Genomic DNA, 27,973 nt, shown 5'->3' with positions numbered 1-27,973 from the left:
TTTTGGCATTTTTGCTTGGAAGTAATTTTCTCTCTTAATTTTTAAATACTCTCTTCATTCCCACCCTCCTTTACCCTCATATTATCTGTAAATAACTATTGGCCTGCTTATTTTTGGTCAGTCAAGTAGAAGTACTCATAGCTTGAAGAGACAAGTACTTTTTAAAGATGGAGACACTCAGTTTCTATAACTCTTTTGCTGACATTCAAACTCATGTGCACAGATATGTTCATCATCCTTATCTAGTTTCATAAAAGAAACAGTCAACACCAACCAGAGCAGAGAGGATGATTGCAAAATAAAGAATGGACCTTCACACTGAGTACATGTGGCCCATGGAAATGTCATGAGGTACTGTTTTGTTCATTTCACTGAGAACCAATGAAATTTTCATCACTGTCTCTGTCCTCTCTGGGTAGACATTTGGGAGCCACTCTTTTGGTAGACTGTGAGCTTTGCCAGAGCTGATTTATCTCTGATTCCTGATTTATCTCTATTTCCCTTAGAGATAATCTTGGGTCTCTAAAAGTTTATAATAACAGAAAAATAACTGATTTGTGACCCAAAACAACCAGGCTGGGAAACAGATGATTCAAAGATCTGAGAGTTGTCTAAAATAACTAAACAGGAAGTCACCTACTTTCATAAAAGCATACGTGAAATGTGTGTGATAGAGCAATAGTCAGGTTACAAGGGCTGTTCATTCTCAAGGAGCAAAAATTTTATAGAAATTCTAATTAGGGCATTATACTTAAATTTTTTATCCCTAAAATGTAGATATGGTTATTTAAATCAGTAGAATTAATTAAATATAGAAAGTCAAATTATTTTAATCAAATTCTTATTTTCTGAGTTCTTTTTCAAGTAACATTTACAGAACAGAACAAATTGATTTTTACATTGGGAAGAAAGGTGGTGATTTTTCAACTTTGCACTGTCTAATATAACTTTCTGTTATGATGGAAATGTTCAGTAATCTGCACTGTCCGATACTGTAGTCAGAGCCACATGCACTATTGAGCAGTTGAACTGGTGGCTGGTGCTATAGAGGAACTAAATTTCAAACTATTTTTTTAAGTATAACTAAGTCAGAATAGATAGCCACATGCAGCTGCTGGCTTCCATCTTAGACAGTGTGCCTTCAAAGGACTGATCAAAGAGTTGGACTGCAATTTACGACACTAACTTGGATGGTGTCTTGTCAGTTTTCTTAGTAAATTCCAGAAACTTTAAAAGCAGCATTTTTTTCTTACTGATGAGTCTTTAGGAAGTTGTCTACCTACTGATGGGTCTATTGGCCTTTGAGCTGCTTTTAGTCCTCAGATCACGAATTTTAAAAATGCTGATTCTCAGTCCATAAATTAAGATCTGTCCATTTTCTCCATTGTTACAGCTCTTTTAGATATGATCTTTGAGTTATAAAAATATATTCACACATGCACACAAATATGTGCACACATACATATGTGTAATATATACATTTGTGAAAATTGAGTGAAACAGGGATGTGGCTTGTTAAACTTGAATGTTCGTTAGTCTGAGTGTCACTATGCATAGAGACGGTGAGCAAACAGAATTGCATGCCAGGATGATCTCTCCCCACCCCTACCTCAGGGAAGGGGGACCTACATTTATCAAGTCAGTCTGGAACTTAACATGCTTTTGTCATGTTTCTGTGATTTGACCTTTGTTTCTGCCTGAACTGTTCTTTTTTCCTGAGTTGCCAGGATACCTCTTTCAAGAGAATTTTAAGCTTTTTATTTTCTGAAGCCTTTATCTGACCTTTTTGTCCTTCTCTACCTTCCCTAACTGCATTGACTATTCACCTCTTTCTCTTTTTAGTAGAGCTGTGTGCATATGTACATGCAAATGTGTATACCAATGGTTAAGGTATTTGCTTCTAAATAAATCAAATATCATTAAGGTTTATTAACAAGAGCAAAGGAAGTAGTAATCATAGCAACTTGGTTACCATTTGTTGAGCACTTACTAGGCGCAGACATTGACTAAGCACTTTAAACGCAAATTCACTTAATTCTCCTAAAGCATTATAAAGCTATGAAATAGAATTCTGTAGGTAAGACAGCCTTAACCTAAAGCTAAATAACTTGCCCATAGCCACATAGCTACTCAGTGGTAGAGCCAGATTTAACTCCAAAGCCCTTAAGTTTACCAATTAAGCAGTAATTCAGATCTAGACAGAAAACTCTTCCCTAGAGTAGCATGGTGTGGTGGGAACAACATTGCGGTGCGAAAGAGTTTTTGTTTTCATGTCCCCTTTGCTGTTTTCATGGTGGTCTTAAACTAATTGCTTAACATCTTTCTTTCCCTTCTTTTGTCTAATACCTTAGTGTCTGCAGGATGAAAAGTCATTCGCGTGTTACCCGTACTACTGTGCGGGTATATGCTTCTGTACTACTTGCTCCTCCCTTTCTGAAAGATTTTCTAAATGATTAGTCAGTTTTTTTCATTAACTTGGTTTGTTGCAAAATGTTACCACCAGCTGTTCAGTACAAAGCATGTTACAATGTGCAAGTGTTTGCTTTTATCTTTATTTATAACCCCATTTCTCAACTCTCACCAAAGTTATTTAATATATTTGAAAAGCTCGTTTTTTTTTTTTAACCTGAATTTCATTTCAGTTTAGTTTGCCTTTTTCCCTTAGGATTGCCCCTTTTTGAGTCTGTACTATATGTGTCCTTTAAAATTACATTACTATCATTTTTGTTTAACAACCATTAAAATTGTTAATGCTGAATGTTCCTGCCTTGTGATGGGAAGGCTGGTAGGATAAAAATGGAGGATTGGGTGTTCATTGTACACATGGTAGGTTTCAGGTGTGCTGTGTGTTACTTTACCAATATAATAGCAATGTGTGGATAAATAATGTGATATTGGTATTGCTGCCTTGTGGAAAAGAAGTGATGTAACTTGCCCATGTTTATATAGAGCAAGAAAGTAAAGCATGGACTGAACCAACATGTAGCTATGTATTGGGTTGGGAAGAGGGATATGAATGGAAACGCAATTCAAAAATCATTTGTAAATTTTCTAAAAATTAAGTTTATCTAATGTCTATATTTAATTCTTTTGTTTCATTTTAATGTTTTATATATAACAGCACATATCGTAAGTGTTCAGTTCACTGCTTTTTGAAGCTTCTGTAGTATTGTATGGCCAAAGCAAAATACAGAACATTTCAGTTTCCAAGAAAGTTTCCTCTACCCTTTCCAATTAAAACTTACTGTGCTTCCTGCACTTGGCTTTTGAACCCATCCACAGAGCCTTTTATTTTGGTTGTCATGTATTTTAGTTCTGGCATTTTCGTTTGGTTCTTTATGTCTTCTGTTCTTTTACTGAGACTTTCTATTTCTTGGGTGAAGCTTTCTGATTTTGTTTTTTTTTTCATTTGTATCAGATGTAATTGCTAGAGACAATTTTATCATGGCTGCTTTAAGATCTTGGTCAGATAATTCTGAGATTTCTGTCATTTTGGTGTTGGCATCTATTGATTGTCTTTTCTTACTCATTATGAGATTTTCTAGGTTCTTGGTTATAACTTTTTTTAACCAAAACTTGCACATTTTCATTTTGTGTTATGAACTCTGGGTCTTAATTAAACCTGTCTTAGCTGGCTTTCTTAAACACCACTCTGGCCATGTGGAGTTAGAAATCCAGATTCTCTGTTCTGCCTGAGTTGATACCTAGAAGATGGACACTCTTCATTATCACCGGCTGATGGTGAAAAGTTCTGACTCTCTACCAAGTGCCCTCTGACATCACCTCAGGAAGGAGGGGCTGCCTCATTGGCTGGTGGATGTAGAAGCCCAGCCTCCCCACGTCATCTCAACTAACATGGCAGGGGTGGGAAGTGGCCTTGTTACCAGTAGACAGATAATGAAATCCTGCTTGGTTTCCTGTGACACCACACCCGTAGGGGTTTTGGAGCACCTTATTATAGCCTGGTGAAGGTGGAAGTGGTGTAGACTCTTCATTCAGCCTTTGCTGCTGTGGGTGGTTGGGTTACTTTTTTTTTTTTCTGTGATGTTCAAGTACAGCAGCTATTGTCTAAAAGTTTCTGTCTTGCTCGGCTGCCTCTGTTGTGGTCCTTTAGGCTAGAGAGAGCAGGCTTTTGTCTTTATTTTTGTCTGTGCCCTTTGGTGTTTCTAGGTTTTGAGCTTCAGCTTCAAGTCTGGAATATATGAGGCAAAAAGAAAGCCCAAGGAATTCACCATCATGTCATTAATGAGTTTCAAGGTCCCTAGATGGTCTGCTTTCTCTCTACCTGTCAAAATCATCTTATGTGTTTCTTACATATGATGTTTAGGGTTTTATTTTTTCTTTAGAGGGACAAATTGAGAAAAGCATATTCCTTCTTACAAGCATTCAAGAGAGCTACTTCCTTTTAAAAATAGAAACTTAAAAAATGAAGCAGATCACATGTAAATAAAAATACTGTTTCAAGAAAACTCGGTTCGATTCATATACATACATGGAAGTGTTTGAGCACTGGTTCAGTTTGAAATCTGTTTCTTACAGTATCATGGTTAAAAATATTTAGTCACCAGTGTAGAATACCTATTTCTCTCTGATACCTGAGTCCTCTGTCTAATTCTTCATAGATGTGTATATGAGTATATCTGACATTGTATCCTCATCATGAAAGAGAAGAGTTTGTGTGCCTTAGAGATTATCTAAAGCCCTTCCCCATTCTGCTGTTGTTAAAATATATAAGTTAGGCATCATTTTAATTTGTTGCATTTTGATTGTCTAGTCCCTTCATGAATAGGAAGGGTGAACATTAGTTGTGGTTATTACACTTTAATAGTTTGGGGGCAATGAGGCTCCTTTATAACAAACTATTTTACACAGATGACATTATCTCTGGACAAGTGTGCCAGGGTGAATGTGCTTCATGTGGCTTGGAGGAGGCAGTGTCCTGACACAGCCTCAAGTGGTCTGAACATCTGGCTGGGATGGACTCATCTGGGCCCATCTCTGGCGTCCCCACAGTTGTCAGGACTACCACTACAGACTTGTGAGGACAACAGTGTGTTTTTGGGGTCCAGCCCTTCATGTTCCATGTTATTTCCTCCACTCTCTTCTCATTGGCAGAGTGCTTTCCTCCTTTCTAACCTCCTGATGCTCTGAGTTACCTGTTTGGAAAGTTGTATTTTACCCCTGTTCTTTCTAATAGTGAGGAAAGGACCTTAACCTGTATTAAGAAATGTTTAGCTTCAGTATATATATGGAGAAGCACATGTAGCTGACCAAAGAAGGTTTGGAAATCATATTCTGTCGCCTCATAGCATGACTCAAATGATAAAATCAAATGTAATTTGAGCTCACTTTAATTGCCTGGGGGTGGGGAAGTGTAGATAAAGTCAGAGGTAAGTCCTCAAAGACCAATGAGTTCTTCCTGGGTACTGCTTGGGTGAAGGGGTCAGGTTTCTTGGGCCCCAGTGTCCTACAGGACATGATTATACCGTACCCTAGAAAAGGGATCAGCAAACGTTTTTTGTAAAGGGCCAGCTCATAAATATTTCAGCCTTCTCAGGCCATATATAGTCTCTGTGACACCTACTTAACTCTGCCATTGTAGCACAAAAGCAAGCATAGGCAATATATAAATAAGCATGGTGGTATTCTAATAGGACTTTATTATGGACACTGACATTTGAATTTTATGCAATTCCAACAGGTCACAAAATATTCTTTTTAAGTTTTTTTTCAACCATTTAAAAATATAAAAACTATTCTTGACTCACAAGTCATATGAAAACAGGTGGTAGACTGGATTTGGCCTGTGGGTCTTAGTTTGCCAAGCCCTGCCCTAGTAGATGTCTGTTGGAGAGGTTCCTTTGCCCAAAGAAACTTTGTGATCCCTCTTCACTAACTTAACCCAAGCTCGTATTTCTGAGATACACATTTCTGGTACCCTCATGCATTTTCTCAATAAAATATTAATGATCTGACACCTACGAACACATTCCCATTCACTTTTATGAGTGATCTAGGCACTTTTCTGGGTACCAACCTTCACTAGATGAATATGAGATCGCTCTCAGGTCTTCATTGTTATCTGAATTAAGTCTATCTCTGATACCATTTTTCTTGATAACAACCTGTGTTTTTAATATACATCTTCTTGCTAAGATAGTACTGTACTTAGACAGCTTTCTTAGTCATAGTGGGAGTTATGAAACCCAGACCAGAATATTTGCTAGGATATCATTCTTATTTTTTTCTTCTTAAAGAAAAGCTAAGCATTCACATTATTAGTTAAAATGGAATCATGAGTCACTTTGGAATGGTTCATCTGGAAGTTATAGAAGACCTGACTCACAGTGGTTTAATAGGTAAGGGATTATTTTTCTCTAGAGGTGGGCAATTAAGAACATAGTTTAAGTATCCCAGTGGTGGGCAGAGCTAATGTGGCTGTTAGCCTCTTGGCTTTCTCTCATGTTAATAGCCCTGCAGTCACAAAGTATCCAGCAGCTCTAGACATCACATCAGCATTCAAGGCAGAGAGATGGTGCAGAGGGTGGTATCAAAATTTGTTTTGTCAATTCCAAAACTGTCTCTTTACCCACCACACTTCTGTTTATGCCCCCCAGGTAGGAACCTGTCCAGTCACTTGTAGCTTTAAGGAAGGCTTGGGAAATTGAGTGTTGACTTTGTGACCAGAGTATGAGAGATGCGAATGTTTAGCCAATGAGAAGTGATATATTGCATATGAGAGAGGTTTGAAATAAGAGCCCTGTACTCCCAGAATGTTAGCTACAGGCAAGACATATATGTGAAGTTGTCAACTATCTATCCTAATAGCTAATTATAAGGATTGGAATATATTTATTTCTCAGGTCAGGCATTTAGCAACATTTATTGGATGCCAAATATGTACAACTATTTAGTTCTTGTGGGCATACAGATGAGTAAGACAGTTACTGCTCTGGAGAAGGCAGTCAAGTAAATCAGTTTCAGGACAGCTCTGTAGTTCTGTGATTTAACACATCTTTGGTGAATTATATAATCAGGTTGGAAGCAACTTTTATTTGCTGTTTTGAATAATAAAGATGTAAGTTACATGGAATGGAAATGAGTAAGATTGAATCAGTATCTTTTATCATACCTCTCTTCATTCTGCGATCAGTGATTGAGCACCAACTATAAGTTAGTATTTGGAGAGGATCTAAGTTTGTAGAGCTCAGTAAGGAGTCATGTACTTCAGGGGGCTCCTCGTCATAGACTAGGCAGGCATGTTAATATTTGCAATGTGTAGTGTACACACACACACCCCAGATCTAATAACAAAAAGAAATGAATTGTCAACATAGCTTAAGAGGATAAAATGGGTTCAAAATCAGTTAAAGCATTATAGTAGAAAGGAGAGAGTATTTCATATTTCATGAAGGGTTTTCCATGCAAATGGAGGGAAAGAGTACTATTTAAAAAAATAAATTCTTTCAAAGAGAAGCACAAAACAACTCAGGAGCTACAAGCAGCTTCTACATGGTGGTATAAACTCTTGGTGTAGGAGTCAGAATAGCCTAGCAGGACCCTGGAATGTTTGCACAATCTCCTTATTCACAACAAAATTCAGAGTAAAAAAACCTTCAACTTGAATGAAGCTCTGTCCCTTGTCCCACTATATGGAGGGTGTGGTATGTGTGCAGATTGAAAAGACTGGGAAGCTGGGTGACTTCCTGGCAAATTAGACTCACTGTTCCTGCAGATTAATATAATGATGCCAGCACACCCCTCAACTCTTTTCACATCATCTTGAGGTGATAACATGAGGCCTGGCACTTCTGCACAGTCTGCTAATGTGACTTAAGTCACATCAGGATGGGATCCCACAGGAGGCCAGGCTCACTTCCAGCAAGTGAAGTACCTCTTCTGCCAGTCAGGCAGGTCCTCTGTTGAAAAACATGCCCTTTCCAGGAAAATTCTAAAGTAAATTTATACTGGAGCTGTCATTATCCATTAAAAAAACAATTATGTAGCTGAAAATCACAGTGAAATTATTGGGAGGAAGAAACAAAACCTCTCAAACCTTTGAAAAAAGAAAATATTTTTGGAACTTCTCTTTCATCTTCCTGTTGCCTCTCTGTGTGGAAAGTAGAGGGAGTGAGTTTTTTAATTTTGGTTTTAAATGGTAGAAGATACATAACATAAAATTTGCTTTAACCATTTTTAAGTATGTGATTCAGTAGCATTTAAGTATATTCACATTGTTGTACAACCATCACCACTATCCATCTCCAGTCCTTTTCTTTATCATCCCAAATAATTCTCCATTTCCCTTACCTCCAGCCTCTGGTAACAACTGTTCTACTTTGTCTCTATGAATGTGACTAAGTATCTCATAAGTGGAATCATACAATATTTGTTCTTTTGTGACTGGCTTCCTTCATTTAGCAAGAGGTGTTTAAGGATCATCCTGTAGTAGCATGTATCCAAATTTCATTTTTTTTCTCATATTTTTTTATTTTGGTATCAATAATCTACAATTACATGAGGAACATTATGTTTACTAGACTCCCTCCATCACCAAGTTCCCCCCACATACCCCATTACAGTCACTGTTCATCAGGTAGTAAGCTGTTATAGAATCATTACTTGTCTTCTCTGTATTGTACAGCCCTCCCTGTGCCCCCCCTACATTACACATGCTAATCATAATGCCCCCTTTCTTCCACACATCCCTTAACCCTCCCTACCCACTCAACCCCTTTCCCTTTGGTGACTGTTAGTCCATTCTTGGGTTCCGTGAGTCTTCTGCTGTTTTGCTCCTTCAGTTTTTTCTTTGTTCTTATACTCCATAGATGAGTGAAATCATTTGATACTTGTCTTTCTCCGCCTGGCTTATTTCACTGAGCATAATACCCTCTAGCTCCATCCATGTTGTTGCAAATGGTAGGATTTGTTTACTTCTTATGGCTGAATAATATTCCATTGTGTATATGTACCACATCTTCTTTATCCATTCATCTACTGATGGACACTTAGGCTGCTTCCATATCTTGGCTATTGTGAATAGTGCTGCAATAAACATAGGGGTGCATATGTCTTTTTCAAACTAGGCTGCTGCATTCTAAGGGTAAATTCCTAGGAGTAGAATTCCTGGGTCAATGGTATTTCTATTTTTAGTTTTTGAGGAACCTCCATACTGCTTTCCACAATGGTTGAACTAATTTACATTTCCAACAGCAGTGTAGGAGGGTTCCCCTTTCTCCACATTCTTGCCAACATTTGTTGTTGTTTGTCTTTTGGATGGTGGTGATCTTTACAGGTGTGAGGTGAAATCTCATTGTGGTTTTAATTTGCATTTCTCTGATGACTAGTGATGTGGAGCATCTTTTCATGTGTCTGTTGGCCATTTGAATTTCTTCCTTGGAGAACTGTCTGTTCAACTCCCCTGACCGTTTTTTTGATTGGATTATTTGCTGTTTGTTTGTTGAGGTGTGTGAGCTCTTTATATATTTTGGATATCAATCCTTTATCGAATCTGTTATTTATGAATATATTCTCCCATACTGTAGGAGGCCTTTTTGTTCTATTGGTGGTGTCCTTTGATGTACAGAAACTTTTCAGTTTGATGTAGTCCCACTTGTTCATTTTTGGTTTTGTTTCCCTTGCCCGGGGAGATATGTTCATGAAGAAGTTGCTCATATTTATGTGTAAGAGATTTTTGCCTATTTTTTTCTACGAGTTTTATGGTTTCATGACTTACATTCAGGTCTTTGATCATTTCAAATTTACTTTTGTATATGGGGTTAGACAGTGATCTAGTTTCATTCTCTTACATGTAGCTGTCCAGTTTTTGCCAACACCATCTGTTGAAGAGGCTGTCATTTCCCCATTGTATGTCCATGGCTCCTTCATCATGTATTAATTGACCATATACATTTGGGTTAATATCTGGACTCTCTATTCTGTTCCACTGGTCTGTGGGTCTGTTCTTGTGCCAGTACCAAATTGTCTTGATTACTGTGGCTTTGTAATAGAGCTTGAAGTTGGGTAGTGAGATCCCCCCTGTTTTATTGTTCCTTCTCAGGATTGCTTTGGCTATTCAGGGTCTTTTGTGGTGCCATATGAATTTTTAACCTATTTGTTACAGTTCATTGAAGAATACTGTTGGTATTTTGATAGGCATTGCATTGAATCTATAGATTGCTTTAGGCAGGATGGCCATTTTGACAATATTAATTCTTCCTAGCCAAGAGCATAGGATCAGTTTCCATTTGTTAGTGTCCTCTAATTTCTCTCATGAGTGTCTTGTAGTTTTCAGAGTATAAGTCTTTCACTTTCTTGGTTAGGTTTATTCCTAGGTATTTTATTCTTTTTGATACAATTGTGAATGGAATTGTTTTCCTGATTTCTCTTTCTGCTAGTTCATCATTAGTGTATAGGAAAGCAACAGATTTCTGTGTATTAATTTTGTGTCCTGCAACTTTGTTGAATTCAGATATTAGTTCTAGTAGTTTTGGAGTGGATTCTTTAGGGTTTTTTATGTACAATATCATGTCATCTGCAAATAGTGACAGTTTGACTTCTTCTTTACCAATCTGGATGTCTTGTATTTCTTTGTTTTGTCTGATTGCTGCGGCCAGGAACTCCAGTACTATGTTGAATAACAGTGGGGAGAGTGGGCTTCCCTGTCTTGTTCCCAGTCTTAGAGGAAAAGCTTTCAGCTTCTTGCTGTTAAGTATAATGTTGGCTGTGGGTTTGTCATATATGGCCTTTATTATGTTGAGGTGCTTGCCCTCTATACCCATTTTGCTGAGAGTTTTTATTATGAATGGATGTTGAATTTTGTCAAATGCTTTTTCAGCATCTATGGAGATGATCATGTCGTTTTTGTCCTTTTTGTTGATCTGGTGGATGATGATGATGGATTTTTGAACGTTGTACTATCCTTGCATCCTTGAGATGAATCCCATTTGATTATGGTGTATGATCTTCTTGATGTATTTTTTAATTCAGTTTGCTAATATGTTGTTGAGTATTTTTGCATCTATGCTCATCAGGGATATTGGTCTGTAATTTTCTTTTTTTGTGGGGTCTTTGCCTGGTTTTGGTATTAGAGTGATGCTATCCTCACAGAATGAGTTTGGAAGTATTCCTTCCTCTTCTATTTTTTTTTTGGAAACCTTTAAGGAGAGTGGGTATCATGTCTTCTCTGTATGTCTGATAAAATCAGCCATGAATCCATCTGGCCCAGGGGTTTTGTTCTTGGGTAGTTTTTTGATTACTGATTCAATTTCATTGCTGGCAATTGGTCTGTTTAGATTTTCTGTTTCTTCCTTGGTCATTCTTGGAAGGTTGTATTTTTCTAGGAAGTTGTCCATTTCTTCTAGGTTTTCCAGCTTGTTACCATATATATTTTCATAATACTCTCTAATAATTTTTTGTATTTCTGTGGGGTCTCTCATGATTTTTTCTTTCTCATTTCTGATTCTATTTATGTGTGTAGATTCTCTTTTTCTCTTAATAAGTCTGGCTAGGGGCTTATCTATTTTGTTTATTTTCTCAAATATCCAGCTCTTCATTGAAAAATCTTCATTTATTTTTTCTATTGTTTTATTCTTAATTTTATTTATTTCTTCTCTCATCTTTATTATGTCCCTCCTTTTGTTGACTTGGGCCTCATTTGTTGTTTTTTTTTCCAGTTTCAGTAATTGTGACTTTAGACTATTCATTTGGGATTGTTCTTCATTTTTTAAATAGGCCTGGATTGCTATATACTTTCCTCTTAGAACTACTTTTGCTGTGTCCCACAGAAGTTGGGGCTTTGTGTTGTTGTTGTCATTTGTCTCCATATAATGCTTGATCTCTGTTTTAATTTGGTCATTGATCCATTAGTTATTTAGAAGCATGTGTTTGTGAGCCTTTTTGCTTTCTTGGTACAATTTATTTCTAGTTTTATACCTTTGTGGTCTGAAAAGTTGGTTGGTAGAATTTCAATATTTTGAAATTACTGAGGCTCTTTTGTGGCCCAGTATGTGGTCTATTCTGGAGAATGTTCCATGTGCACTTGAGAAGAATGTGTATCCTGCTGCTTTTGGGTGTAGAGTTCTGTAGATGTCTGTTAAGTCCATCTCTTCTAGTGTGTTGTTCAGTGCCTCTATGTCCTTAATTATTTTTTGTCTGGTGGATCTGTCCTTTGGAGTGAGTGGTCTGTTGAAGTCTCCTAGAACGAATGCATTGCATTCTATTTCCTCCTTTAATTCTGTTAGTATTTGTTTCACATATGTTGGTGCTCCTGTATTGGGTGAATATATATTTATAATGGTTATATCCTCTTGTTGGACTGATCCCTTTATCGTTATGTAATGTCCTTCTTTATCTCTTGTTACTTTCTTTGTTTTGAGGTCTATTTTGTCTGATACAAGTACTGAAATACCTGCTTTTTTCTCCCTACTGTTTGCATGGAATATCTTTTTCCATCCCTTGACTTTTAGTCTGTGTATGTCTTTGGGTTTGAGGTGTGTCTCTTGTAAGCAGCATATAGATGGGTCTTGGTTTTTTATCCATTCTATTACTCTGTGTCTTTTGATTGGTGCATTCAGTCCATTTACATTTAGGGTGATTATTGAAAGATATGTACTTATTGCCATTGCAGGCTTTAGATTTGTGGTTACCAAAGGTTCAGTTGTAGTTTCTTTACTATCTGTCTAACTTACCTTGCTTATTAAGCTGATATAAACACAGTCTGATGATTATTTCTCTCCCTTCGTATTGCTCCTCCTCCATTATTTATATATTAGGTATTTTATTCTGTACTTCTTTGACTGTTTCCTTTGACTGCTTTGTGAGTAGTTGATTTTATTTTTTTGCCTTTAGTTAGTATTTGTTTGGTCTGCTGTCCTTGTCTTTGATCTTTGCCATTTTAATTATTATATGTCTTGGTGTTGTCCTCCTTGGGTCCCTTCTGTTGGGAGTTCTGTGGGCCTCCATGGTCTGAGAGGCTATTTCCTCCCCCAGTTTAGGGAAGTTTTCAGCAATAATTTCTTCAAAGACACTTTCTATCCCTTTTTCTTTCTCTTCTTCTTCTGTTACTCCTATAATGTGAATATTGTTCTGTTTGGATTGGTCACACAGTTCTCTTAATATTCTTTCATTCCTGGAGATCCTTTTATCTCTCTCTGCTTCAGCTTCTCTGTGTTCCTGTTCTCTGATTTCTATTCCTTTAATGGCCTCTTGCACCTCATCCAGTCTGCTCTTAAGTTCTTCCAGAGATTGTTTTATTTCTTTTTTCTTCCTCTCAACTTGATCCTTTAGCTCTTCCATATTTCTCTGCAGGTCCATCTACATGGTTATGACATTAATTTTTATTCTTTTTCAGGGAGATTGCTTAAATCTATGTCACAAGGCCCTCTCTCAGGGGTTGTCTAGGTAATTCTGGACTGGACCAAATTCTTCTGCCTTTTCATGGTGATAGAGGTAAGCAGGTAGCATGTGTGTCAGCTGGGAGAACAAAGTCCATTCCTGCTTGTTGGTCACCTTGCCCTTTTCTGCTGCCTGTGTCAGTTATCCGCACACCTGGAACAGCCTCTGGATTAATCCCCTAAGCTGCTATGGGTGGGGTCGACATCAGGATAGCTCAGAGCTCTGAGGGGAGTGGCAGGCATGCCAGGTGGGCTCTCCTGCAAGAACGGTGCCCCTTTGCGCCTTGCCCTGGTTTCCTCTGCCTGCGCCAGGCAACTGCACACTGGCTGCGGCCTCTGGGTCTGGCCCGTGTGGCTGCACACTGGAAGGAGATTCTGGGTGGTTGCTGTGGGCGCAGCCGCTCTCTGGCTGCTCTGCCACCATGGGCAGGCACGTCAGCTCTCTGATTATTCTGCCGCCACAGGTGCACACGCTGCTTTCTGGCTGCTCCACCGCCATGGGTGGGTACGGCCCCTCTCTGGCTATTCTGCCACCGTTGGTGCACGTGGCTATTCTCCAGCTGCTCCGCTGCTGTGTCGGTGGCTGCGCTGACTGGGGGAATGATTTACAGGTTGCCTATCATCGTGAGGGGCTTCAGGGGTGCGTTGCCACCCAGGAGGCTGGGGTACCCGAAGTTCCTCACTATTCCCATCATGCTGGGTTGGGTGTACTGGGATGCTTCCGTCCAGCTGTAAGGCCTCTGTCCCTTTAAGACTTTCAAAAAGCACTTGCTTTTCTTTTGTTCCAGGGGAGCCAGCTGTGGGGACCCGCTCTCAGGTTTTACTTTTCCATTTCTCTAATATCCAGCACACCACGGAATGTGTGTCAGTGCTCCCGGTGCAGATTACTAGAGCTGGGTGTTTAGCAGTCCTGGGCACCCACTCCCTCCATGGTCTGACTCCTCTCCTCCTGTCGGGGAGCTGGGGTGGTGGCAGTGCTCAGGTCCTGCCTGGCCGTGGCTTGTATCTTACCCCCTTTGTGAAGTGCTGAGTTCTTGCAGGTGTAGATGTAGTCTGGCTGTTGTACTGTATCTACTGGTCTCTCTTTTAGGAATAGTTGTATTTGTTGTATTTTCAAAAATATATATGGTTTTGGGAAGAGATTTCTGCTGCCCTACTCATGCCGCCATGTTGGCTCCCCTCTTATTTCTTTTTAAGACTGAATAGTATTCCATTGTATGTACCTCATTCTTTTTTTCTATTGACCTGTCAGTGGACATTTGGATTGTTCCCACCTTTTGTGAATTGTGAATGATGCTGCTGTGAACATGGATGTGTGAATATCTGCTTGAGTTGCTCCTTTCAATTCTTTGGTTGAACTGCTGGATCAAATGGAAATTCTATGTTTAGTCTTCTTGAGGAATCAACTTACAGTTTTTCACAGCAGCTGCACCATTTCATATTCCCAGCAGCAAAGTAAGAGGGTTCCTGTTTCTGAGGGACTGGATTTTCACACATGTACTAGTGACAGTGCCTTCAAAATGGCATCTCCAAACAATGCTGAAATTTGTGCATCTGCAGTGAAGAATTTCTCTGGTAAGTTTTTAAAGGAGCAATATTTATGAAATTTGTTTTGGGTTTTAAGTCTTCACTTTGAAGAGTCCAGTGTTTGCAACTTAGACATTCAAGTGTCAGTGGCAGCATTTCAGGTAATGACCACAGGCAGTCTGCAGTGTCAGTTCAATGACTAGAAATCCATAAGGCACAAGAGTGGTTGGGAAGATCAGGAAAACATGAAGAGGGTCTCAAAGCTGACCTGTGAGCTGTCAAGCGCATTAGACTGAGTAAATAACGTTAGTGAAAACAAGAAAGGGCAGTGATGAGGACAGGAAAGAGAATGCAAACCGGGGTGCCTTTTACATGAGCAAAGAAATGGAGGTCACATCTTGTATGAGACCATTTGAAAGTTGCTTGATTTGTAAATATTAGGGACATGAAATTTCAGGGAAAACAAAGCAAAGCCTGTCAGAAATGGTTTTAAATAAATAAACCCAAGCACAAAAACCTAACTCAAGCTGGGTTTGCAGGCAAGGAATAAACAGCTATGGAGGACTGAAATATTTGTGTAAAAAAGGCAGCTATGTGTGTAGAATTTCAAAATACTGTATTCTCTCTCATGTTTATGGTTCCCTTACATTTTGAACACTTGACATTTACTAGCAGAGAAAAGTTTCCTCTTGATTTAAGGTATGAACATGTAGAGAGAAGAGATTGCTGGTTCATTCAGTAGCTGAACAAATGTTTCTTAAATGCCTATTATGTGCAAGGTTCTAGACTGGGGAGTGGAGATCATGGAGATGAGTTAGGGATGGAGCCTGCCTCGAGCTTGTAGTCATGGTAGGCCAGGTGGGCAGATCAGTTAAATAGAGATCCTCAGGGGACTGAGGCAGATGAATCAATAGGGGACTGTGGGCCTGGAGGGAGTGCAACCAAAGGCTTTTGCTCTGATAGCTGGGAACCCCTAAAAGGCTTTCTGAAGATGAGGTCTCACCTGTCATATGGGACAAGTGGGAGTTTTTCTCCCAAAGCAGAAAGTAGGACTGGGTGGAGTAGAACCTCTCTCTAGGAGGAGGAACAAGCTTGAGCAAAAGTGAAGGAAGCTTGAGGGTAATTTCCCAGGGAGGTGATGGGGGAGGGAAAGAGGAGGTACTGGAAGCCCCCAGCAGCTCATTTGCATTCCTAGGCCATGCATTCCAAGGTGGGAAATAGCTGGGTAAATAGTGGGAAAAAGGCTGGAGAGACAGATCAAGGCTCTACAACTTTTTTCTTCTTCATTAGTGTCTAAATCCATCCCATGCTAATTCCCCATCTCTCTATGCAAGCATATCTTTAAAAATAATTTCACATATTTAGTTGAATGTTCATTGTAAGTTAGGCTATTTTTTGGAGGTGGGGAAGCTGACTGACTGACATTAACAATAATTAGCCTCATGCTTCCACAAATTTTGGCTACTAAATTCATTCTGCCACTGAATTGGCCATTGTGCCTCGTTCTCCGGCTTCTATGCTGCCCCTGCCTTGTTCTCCGGCTTCTATGCTGCCCCTGCCTCAGGGACTAATAGCAGTGTTGTTTAGGGAATCCATCTTAGCTTCAGATCAGCTTGTTTAAGGGTAATCCTATCTCCTCAGTCAGGGTTTTAGTTCCTCAGTGGGTGTGTGGTTCACTCTGAGCCCATGAGAAAAGATGGAAATTTGGAGGGAGATTGGGGGAAAGAGAACTATGGTCAACCAAACTCTCTTTTGTTAGATGAGAAACAGAAGCTTGTAGCTTTAGATACCGTAAGTGGACCTTGGCTTAGGGTAAAGGTGACCTTAAAGATAATCAAAAATGGAGATGAAAAAAATCAGAATCCTTGATAACACCACTGAGCTGAGAAATCAGCTAATTCTGAACTTTCATCATTACTAGGTTTCCTGTTCTGAAAGCTAATCATTGTCCTTGCTGTTTAATCCCTTTTGGGTTTGTTCATCTGAAACTTGAAATCATCTCTATCCTACATTGACATATGACCTTTGTGGCCTTCAGCAGACACGTATATGACCTCTTGGGACTATAATCCTTTGATCTTCATTTCTCTGTCATTGAAATGAATGTGATTTTATGTTTTTCATGAAGATTATCTGAGATCCGGCACAAAGCCTGAAGGAGGAGGTGTGAACTAATACATATTGAGAGCCTACTATGTACACTGAACTAGGCTGGCCTGGTCCTTGGTTTTGGTAAGCTTAGAGACGAGAAGAGAAATTCAGGTAATTTCCTTATGAAGTGGTATAAATAAGACCGTGTGTGTATGGACCTTTGCACAAATCAGTTTTTTAAGGTCATTCAGTATTTGTTGAATACTTACTATTTCAGGCACATAATCTAACATGAGGTTGGGAAGAGGAAGGGGAGTCATAGCCTAGGAAGTGGTATTTAAGCCAAAACCTGAAAGATTAGTAGGAGTTAGATGAAGAATGGGAAAAACATTTCGTGCAAAGAAACATTGTATACAAAGTCCAGTAGGTGTAAAAGAACTTGGTGTGTTGAAGGAAGTAAAATTATGTGGTCAGAGTGGGGGGAAGGGGGAATAACATGGTGGGAAATGACGCTGGAAAGGTAAAGAGGGACAGATGATACGGGCCTTTGATTTAAGGCTTGTTGCCATATTAAAGATTTTTGAACGATCTAGGTGTGAAGTGAAGCCAGTAGAAAGTTTTAAGCAGATGAGTGTCACTATCTGACCTATGCATTTTTTCTAAATGGGATTTTGGGGATCAAATGAGGAGGAGGAGTTGAACTAGTCCACAGTTTGGGTGGGAGATGGGGGGAGCTTGGACCTGGGTTGTGGTAAGTGGAGATGGGGCCAAGTGGATGGATTTGTGCAGCATTTTGGGAGCAAAGCTTCCTGGGTCTGGTGATAGATGGAAGGGATGTCATGAACCATGAAGAGAGTGGATGACTTCTTGATTTCAATATAAATGAAGACTAGAAAGGGCCATGTTTCTTGTAGAAAAACCAAGGTTCAGTTTTACACATGTGAACTTTGAGAGATCTGTGATACAATGAAATTGAGATGTTGAATAAACAATTTCTCTTATGTAGGTCTGTTTAGGCTGGAGTTAGTTTGCATGTCATGGGCAGGTTGTTTGTATCAAAAGAGATGAGAATTGGTTGTGCATGTTAAAGAGGGAGTAGAGAGTGGGAAAAATATACCTTACCTCTTCTGGGAAGCCTTTCCTCATCTCTCAGGGGTAAAATATTCTTTCCTGATCCAGTTAAAGAGAAGAGAAAACCTTGGCCTGGATGGGGTGCAAAGAAAAGGGAAGAATTATAGAATCACAGAAGTTGGGTAAGGGGAAAATTGAAGATGTTGAATAAAAGGAGATTATCAGTGAAGTGGAGTCCTGAGGGAGACGGGAGGGGATTCTGACCAAAGGGAAGGGGAGAAGGCCTTCAACTAAATTGGAAGGGGTTGGGTCACAGGGAGGTGAGATAATTTATTGCCAGAAACCTGAAAACATACACATTATGTGCTTGCACATACACACCCATGCCACGCATGCCCATGGCTTCACATACCCAGTGGTTCATGGAGACCTTCTAGGTGGGAAGTATGGTTCCCATAATATTCACTGCTGTTTCTTTGATGATACTGGGTGCATAGATGGGCTTAGTATTTTGTTGAATGAATAAATATCCCAGAAAATGGGCTTTAGATTTCATTTTGGGGGATACCCATGTTAGAGGATGTGCAGAGATTAAGACAGGAAAAATTGGAAGCCTTGAGGCTTGATTCCCATGAACCCTCCACTTTGATCTTTCTTTCTCTTCCACGTAGCAGTAATAACTGTTTCAAAATCACTAGTTCATTTGTCCTGCCTCTTCTACTGAATTGTGAATTTCTTGGAAGGTACATACCACATGTTGGTAAACGGGAGGATAATATTTTAGCATTGTCCTTTAGCAAGGACAGTATTTTTTTGGTAACATCTGTCACATAATAAATCCATGTTTCCAGGATCTAACCCAGGGATGACACATAGAAAGTGCTCAATAAATTATTGAATGAATGCAAGCATCTGAATTTGAGTGGATGCTTTAAGAGTTCATTTAGTGTGAGGAGGGAATGGGCACCTTCCCAGATAAAGACACAAATATAAGCTGAATTGCAGGTGTGGAGGCAGCAACGAAGTTACCTAATTTGGTATTCTCTTCTGTATTGTGGGGAGTGGTAACTTGTTCAAGGTCAAACAATTTGAAATGATGGGTTCTGGATTTGCACTTAAGTCTTTCTGACTTCAAAGCTCAGGGTTTCCCACTATATCATGTTCCCTCCTTACCAAATTATTTCCCATGGTTGTGACACCACCTCTCAACTCACAGACACCTTGTTTGTTCCCACTTAGGCCAGATGAAATATTACCTGTCCCGGACACCTTCTTTATATGATTTGTTTCCTCACTTATGTTTTTTTCCTCTATCCTAGCTCTCCACTGCGGCTTGAATCCACAAGGTATTGATCACTCTGCCCATGCTGAAGGTATTAAACTACAAATTGAAAGTGAAGGTGTTGAATCTCAATCCATTAAAAACAAAAATTTCCAGAAGGTGCTTGACCAAAAAGGAACCCCCAAGCGATTACCGGCAGAAGCTGAGACAGCTAAGGTAGGTAATGATCCACTGATTTAAGGAGACTCCAAAGTTGCAGCTTTGATATTTTGTGGTCTAGCCACAGAGAAGAACTGATGGTGCTTTCAATAATTACCATTGTATTGTCAGTTAAATGAACACTGCTCCTTGATTATAGGCAACAATTAATGGAAATATTGACAGTATCCCCTTTGGAGTGGAAGGGTGGTCAGTCTCATAGTATGAGGCTCTTAGTGTGGTATAGAATGGGCTATAGAGAAGAACTTGGACTTACAGCTGAAAGATTTGTTTGCCAGACTCATACTTATCATTTTATGATGTTAGGCAAGTCATGTGACTTTCTAAGCCTCATATTCTTCATCTGGAGAATGAGGATCATAAAAACTATCTCTCCCATTGTGTTGAACAGATGAAATAATGCTATGCATGTGGAAGTATTTTGTAAAAGGCCCAATATTGCATGAGTCTGAGGGGCTTTTGCTGGAAGACACCATTCAAATGTCAGCTAGTATTAACAATTATTAAATATATACATATATTCCAGTTACTGTTTAAAGGATTCTTGATGTACTGGCTTATAGTGTCCCTGTAACAATTCAATGAGGTAGACAATAGTAAACAGGACTCTTGTTCTATTCATTGTAGGTAGGTAGGTCTTTCTAGTTTTTAGCCTAGATGTAGGCTAAAGCATAATGCACATTGGTAAACTGGGAGTTCAAGGGTAGATGATTGTTTAATAAAGACAACTTCTTTTAAAAGTTTTCTACAATGGAATTGGCACTATATGGATTTTTGCCTGAAATCAGTTGAGATGCTCAGGTTGAGGACAGTGTTGAAGATGTTCATATTAGTTTGTGCCTTGAAAATCGAAAGAACTAGTCATCACACAGTATTCGGTTTCCCCTTGTGTATTCTCTGCCAAGGAATTTCCTTTGAAATGTTTGTGTGGTTGAAGGTACGCATGCCCAGAAAAGTAAATATTGCAATCACCCAAGAAAAACTTTAGGTAAAAGGTCACTTTGCTGTCATACAATAACCAACTCCCTCCCCACAAAAAAAAAAAATGTCTCCCAAATTAAATGTGAATTTTTCTGCTTGTTCTGTAGTTTTGAATTCTTACTGTTATTGTGTCCCTTCTCTAGTTTGGAAAATCAAAAACTGGTGGCATTAAGTGTGTGTGTTGTATGGAGTGCTGAATTATTTACCATGGGAGCTGCTGCAGATACGTTTTGCTAGACATTTCAGCTAAGAGAAATGGCACCTCATAGGAAACTGGTTGATGATTACTGGATTTGGTTCGTGAGCAGAGCTGGAAATAAGTGAGCCCTATCACAATGTCTAAGCCTGATCAATCTCTGATGCCACACAGCCATCTTGAAAGAGCAAAGAAGAAATGTCTTAAGGGTCTCCTTTAACTAGGAGGATAAATAGTCTGAATAGGAGCTTTTCAAAAGGATACTTGACATATTAAAAATCACAGTGGAGAGAAAACTATTGATATTTATCTGCTTTTTAAATTCAACTTTATACATTTCCAGATTATCTCCTTTAGTTGTAAAACAGACTGGTAATATAAAAAGCTTGGTTCAAATCTAGTACGATTTGATTACTTCCGAATTACGTGGAATTTGTGATGTTGTAGTAAGTCTTGAATTTTCACATTAGCAGCACTTGCCATTGTCTCCAGATCACTTTGTATTTGCTTTACTGAAAACACTTCACTGAGAATGTAGTGGTCTATAATGAACCTCTCTTCGGGAATAGATCTTGTATTGGAAACCGGAATCATTCTGAGTTTATCCAGATCATCTACAATGAAACCCCCAAACAAAGGGGGTTGAAAGTGGATTGAGTGTTTTCACACTGACATATTTAGGAATGGACGGACTTTAATAAAGCTTGCACAAAGTATTTTTCATGGAGGCTTGATGACCATGATTGCTAGGGGGACAGAATTAAAAGTAGGTAGCGTAGTGTAATTACTGGAGACCAGAACATCACATACCCTGGGTTTCTGCACAACAGACAATGGGAACTTGTTTTGTGCATGTGCAGGCACAATCAGTGTTGTCTTCTGTTGCATTTAGATGGTTATGGGAGTTGTGGGTCTTCTTTTTTCTTGAGTAAATAATTGAACCTCTGGCAACATGATCTCCTCTAAACTTAGCTAAAACAAACAAACAAACAAACCAAAAACCCAACTCTGGCTACAAATGCATGTAGTTAAAAAGCCAGTCAGTAATGTAAATTGGTATAGCTTTTCCAGAGGACAGTCTAATCACAGTTATCAAAATTTTAAATGGATGTAATTTTTGAAAAAATAGTTCCCTCTGTAGGAACTTGGGCTAAGGAAATAATCAGCCAGATGTGCAAAGATGGCTGCAGGAGAATTGTCAGTCTAGCACTGTTTATAGTATGAAAAGGTGGGCACAGCCTAAATGTCCATTCACAGGACACTGGCTAAAAACAGTGTGTATTCACACAGTGGAGTAGAATTCTCTTTAAGGTTGAGGGGACCATGTGTATTTATCATAGTCTATTCAGACTGCTATGACAAAATACCATAGACTGGGAAATTTATATTTCACTGTTCTGGAGGCTGACAAGTTCAAGAGCAAAGTGCTGTCAGGTTAGGTGTCTGAGGACCTGCTTCCTTGTTCATAGGCAGGCATCATCTCACTGTGTCCTGCATGGAGAAACATGGCACACGGATGCTCTCTGGGCCCCTTTTTATAAGGACACTAATCCCATTCATGAGGCTCTGCCCTCTTGAACTGAGCACATAGTTCATGGCCCCACCACTTAACTTCATTATATTGGAGGTTCAGTTTCAAGATAAGAATTCTAGGGGAACACAGATGCTCAGTCTATAGCAGTATTTACATGGGACAATGAATGTGATAATATTTTTAAAGAGGGGAGAAGAAAGGCAGGTTTACAGCACAGTGTATACAACATGTTCCCTTTACATAAAAATGTATTTCTCCATATAAAGGCATCTTTGAGTCTGGAAGAGTTTACTACACAATTTGAACAGCAGTTTATACCTGGAGTTGAGATTATGGAGAAAACTTTCTTTCTCAACTTCTGTTTTGAGTGTTTTTAAAAAGATATGTGTTCTTTTAAATGTATTTATTTTAAAGCCCCTTTTCTGACTGCACTTAGCCTACATGATTTGTAGGTCAGTCATGACTTTTCCTGTTAGTCGAGTCAGTATTCTGCCTTTCAGGGTGCTGCATTTCCACCCATAGCATCTGATTCCTGCCAGTAAGTTATTTGCTGAGGGAGTGAGTACCCTTGGGGACTCTTTGCCTGCATGTACCTAGGTTGTGGAGGCTGTTTGGTAAGATGCTTCCTTGTTTGTCTCTTCCTGAACTTTTTGGATGTACTATCTCTGACTAAGTATTACATTATGTTGCAAATTGATGATCTATTCCTTTGCTACTGACTGATTATGCAAATCAAGTTCTCCCATGTGCATTTTCCTGTTTGCAGGCTTCACAGAGGGAACCTGGTTCCAGCTGCCTGTCATACCTGTGGGCTTTGCCATTTTAAGTCTGGCCATATTGGGTTTTGAAACCAATCCCTCAGCATGTCACCTGTTCCAGGCCCCAGCAGACATAGCTTCATATCTTCTCATTGCTATGGTTTTTAGACACCTAGAAACCTTTCTTCCTCTATTTCAAACTTGCCTTTATATCATTTTAAAAATATTTTTTGCATATCTTTATGTTTCTAGAGCCTGAGGGGGGACTGTAACATCAATTTACCTGAAATTTGTATTGCTTCCTTAATTTATATATCTTAATCTCTTTCTGTATATGTATCCATTCTGGGAAAAATCATCCTTTTTGCTTCTCTATTTTAGAATGTAATTTTGGACTCTTGGTCCTAATTCCTTAAAAGACTAGGACCCTAATTCCGGAAGGAGGTTGTCTGTGTTACAAGTTGCCTGTAGCTCTTACAGACCAAAGAAAAACCAGTAGAGAACCAACCTCACTTTTAAACCTTATCAGGCAGCATTCGGTCTAGTTGGGAAAAAAAAAAAAAGATCCAACTAAAATGTGGATCCTGAAAAAGATATTTGACAATGTAAGTCCTAAATGCTCAAAGCACTGGCAATCCAGAGAGAGTACCTGTGCCATACCACGGCTGCAGTGACAAAGTCAAGACACAAAAAACTATGTCAGCTTAGTTTTACAGATGTATGCAAGGAAAGAGATATATTTAACATTTCATCTCATTGGGAGGTACAGAAGCTATGAAGGTGTACACAGCTTGTTTGGGTCCCTCACCCACTTAAGGACACATCCAGGTGCCACAGATGAGGGCCCAGGTGAGATGAGTCTCCTCAGTACAGAGAAGGCTCAGCCTCTGTTGGCCACCAATTGTATATTTTACTGCTTTAGAATTAGAGGCCCAAGGCCAACCCATGGACTAGGTGTAGTTCTACATAGCAGTTTCCAAAGCAGGAGTCCTGGGAGGGACAGACGTCCTTCCTGGACAGGTCTAGACCTGAGGCTTAATAACCCTCTCCTTACAGAGCTACTGCTCACCAGGGATGGGGGTGCTCAAGTAGAAGTAGAACTTGACCTGTGCTTGGAAATATGGATGAAATTCAAATACAAACCAGCAGAAATGGAAGGTGACTTTAGCAATGAAGTCTGAGTACCTTGAGCCAAGGTGTGGCAGCAGATCCTCGTGGATCGTGTGGAGACCGGTTGTAGCAGTGTGTGGGAGCCAAGTTGTATGGGATGTGAATGCTAGAAGGAGCACAGATTTATTTTCTATGTATACTGTCCAATATAATAGCCACTAGCTTTATGTGGCTACTTAAATGGACCGAAATTGAATAAAATGAAAAAATCCACTTCCTTGTTCCTATCAGCCAAATTTCAAATGGTCAGTTGTCAGATGTGTTTAGGGGCTACTGTTTTGGGGGAGACATAGAAAATCACAAAGTTCTGTTAGACAGCACTGAAGTTCTCTGGGTGAAGGAGTAAGCTGAAAATGTGATATAGTTAACATTCTCTCTGACCCTTGTCCGTGGGCTTTGTAGGGTGTGTGCTTCAGTCATAAGAAAAATGTTGAAATAGGAGTTTGTTTTGAGAATGATGTTCCCAAATGCTCTCATGGTTGGAATTTGAGTTTTATGGCAACTCTGGCTATGGAATAAGATCAGCCTATTGGCAAGCAGTATCCTGGCTGTCCCCTATTTTGGAATTCTGGGATGTGTCCTCATCAGTGGCCTAACACAGCTTTGAAAAGTTAGAAACTCTTGACTTTTAGACTGGACTTTCTAGGTGCTCACAAGGAAACTTCCCCCTTTCTGTGTTTTCATGCCTATCAAATAAGGATTTCATAAGATTATTTTTCCTTTCCAGCAATGCTAATTCACTAGAACCTATAAAATGGTGAGTCAGTGATAATCAAGAATCTTGGTGGCTCTTTGAGGGTGGCTTTATGAAGCATCCCTCAGACATGCATGACTGCCCCATACCTCTGTGTATCCCCATTTTGCAGCTGAGAAAGCAAAGTATTGAAATAAGTTGCCAAAACTTAGTTTCTGGCTAAGGACTAGAGGAAAATGGAATTTTAAGTCTAATGACTATAGATCTAGGATTTTTTTAATTCCCTTAACTTTAAATGTACAAATGATTTATTCGAAAAGAAAATATAATCTGTTACACTGACAATCCAGCCAAGTAGGTGGCAAAAGAAGAGGTTAAAATGCTGCATGTAGTCTTCATTGCTTAGAGAGACACAGAAAATCATCCTTGTTATATTATATAAGAGAGAAACAATGCCAGCAACTAAAACAGTCAATAATTGCCTGCATTTGGCTTTGGGATGCATTATGTGAATCTTTGGCAGCAGATAGCCTTTTCTCATCAGGCTAATATTAGATTTAGTTTGTATTTCTTTGGCACAAAGTTAAAGGAGCTGGCCTGGAACTTAGTGTTGGAGGCAGGAGAGAAGAAAGCCTGGTCTTTGGATAAGCCTAGGTGGATAAATGAGAGTTGGCTGGAGGTGGCTGGTGGACATTTGTAACAATGAGCAGGAAGCATTAATTCGGGATTAAAACAGAAAGCTAAAAGAATTTTTGACTTGGGTTAAAAAGATGAAGGGTGGATTGTACTTAACCTTGATCAAATTATATTGCCCAGCTGCCTCTGAGAAGATCTGTGGCAGTTTGGGGATTGAATGATCTAATTCTTGGCTATCTATATTTCTTGGCTCAGGAGCAAGAGTGTCTCCAAAAGCTGCCAACCCAACATAATGTCACCAGTGATATGAAAGGACACAATGCATGAGAAACATAATGAGCACACACTTTAAAAATTGTCATAAGGGTCAGAACAAGAGAGACAAGCCCAAATGACTTCATGCTTCATGTCCCAGAGCCCCAGTACATATACTTGTAAAGGCACTTGGAAATATCTCAGAAGAACTCTGGTAAACCTGTATTAGAAAAAGCAAGCATTATTACTAAATTGGCATGAAGAGTGTGACAATAATAAATAAGGGTGTATTTGAGTCATAGGTGAATGGTATAATCAACAAGAAGGAACCTTAGGGAGCATCTGACCATCTAATTTATTTCTTAGATAAGGGAACTGAGACTCACATGAGATTAAATGGCTTCTCCAAGATCTTGGGGCTAATAGAGGCCAGTCTAGCCTAAAACTTAGTTCTTCTAACACATGGGCAGCGCTTTTCACTCAATTGTGCTGACAAATTTATATGACACAAGTGCTTGATGCCATTTGGTTAATGGTACTTTTCTGGTGTACAAAGATGGTAATGGGTGTCATTTGAGGATGCAAAATGGAAGGTGGCATTCAGGGGAAATGGAGCCCCTGACAGGGCATGCATCAGAGCCCAATTACAGTTTTGTTGACAGTTTTGACCAAGCAAAGTCAGGTGTTTGAAGGAGAGGATGTCTTGAGTTTAAATGATGGATTGTCTGGTAGCACTCTGCCCAAATGCTTTTTTTTCCAGCCTGAAACTCTGAAGAGCCATGCCAACCATGATGGCAGTTATAGTCATACCAGTCAGAACTGACTGAGCTTTTTCAGATTTGTATGCATCTATATAAAGTCAATATACATCTTGTACCTAAGAAAGAGACAAACATTGGTGGCACTCGTCACTGCAGTGAGCTTATTCTGTAGTTGTAGTGAAGACTTTTAGTCCTTGATAAGTGATGTTAGAAAAGCCTAGAAGTATCTAAGAGCCTTGGTCAACCCAGCTGAGCAAAAAACTCAGAAGATGGTAAAGCAGGAACCATACAGAGAAGTGTAAATCAGCAAAAGATGAACAGCAGAGGCTGGTGGAAGAGAGCAGGGTTTGGCCTTTGCATGCACCCGTAACTGGAGGATCGCTAGTTTCTAGTGAGGGGCACTCTAGTTTGCTGAACACACATCATGTCTAGCAGATACAGTTTTATCCTCTCTCTACACACACACATACCTATACACACAGTCACACTAAAATATCTTCTTTATAATGTGTACTTTGTTTACTAAGGTTTTCAAGCAAATCTTTGCTTTCCCTGATTTTCTGTACCATAGTTGTTGAACTGTGAATACCAGAACTCAGGTGACCATAGAACAAGGGTTTGCAAATATTTTACTATAAAGGGCCAAATAGTGAATGGTCCTGAATGGTGGGTATTTCTATCCCCATGTGGCTTTAAGGAGGTGGATGCATTTCATTGAGATAGTTAAGTAGTGGTTCTGTGGTTTAGATGCATGCCTGCATGTCTTCACTGCTCCCTATCACCTTGGCTGTGCCTCAGCCAATGGGAGGTACTGGACAGCTCAGCCTTGGAAACTGCATACCCAAGATTACAGAGAACTGGCAGGAGGAAAGGGGAAGGGGTCCTTCAAAATATTTTAAAGAAACACACTACTTACCCTTCTTTCTTCTCTATAAATATATAAATGGCCACAGCTATGTTCTGTTTGGATATAAGTTGCCAAAAGATTATAACCATAAAGAAAAAAAATTGTAATGAGTAATCATTTAAAACTACCCCAATATCACTTAATACATTGAGAAAGATTGTGATATTGATTGAATTGGAAAAATAAAGTATTCTATTATGTAAAAAAATGCAAATAGCATGGACAGTTCTGTTCAGAAATGGATTATTTATGAACACGTCATGTTTGTTCATTCAACCCCCATGAACTCCATGCATGTTTCACCTTCACTTCTATCCCATGGGCTTTCTCACCAGCTCCTGTCCTGTGGACCAATTCATAGTCTCTTAACTGGTGTCCACTTCCCTCTTGCACTCTAGGTGGCTGTATTAAAACAGAGGGTGCCACTCACCTGCTTAGCATTCTTCTTGGTTTATTGTAGCACTTCACAGTAAAAATGTAGATTTTTATCATGACTA

General features: G+C 39.3%; 1 protein-coding gene across 12 annotated transcripts in view; it reads left to right on the top strand.

Moving 5' to 3' along the window:
* Positions 1-27,973, top strand: part of SAMD12 (sterile alpha motif domain containing 12) — a 392,988-nt gene that overhangs the window by 35,230 nt on the left and 329,785 nt on the right. For all 12 annotated transcript variants that reach the window (XM_037010846.2, XM_037010841.2, XM_073229999.1 and 9 more), the window contains exon 2: positions 19,403-19,581. In XM_037010846.2, the coding sequence (XP_036866741.1) occupies positions 19,403-19,581 (179 nt within the window). The remainder of the gene's footprint in view (positions 1-19,402; positions 19,582-27,973) is intronic.

This window comes from Manis javanica, chromosome 2 (genome assembly GCF_040802235.1).
Source record: "Manis javanica isolate MJ-LG chromosome 2, MJ_LKY, whole genome shotgun sequence".
Taxonomy (NCBI): domain Eukaryota; kingdom Metazoa; phylum Chordata; class Mammalia; order Pholidota; family Manidae; genus Manis; species Manis javanica.
This window is presented reverse-complemented; position numbering and strand designations above follow the sequence as displayed.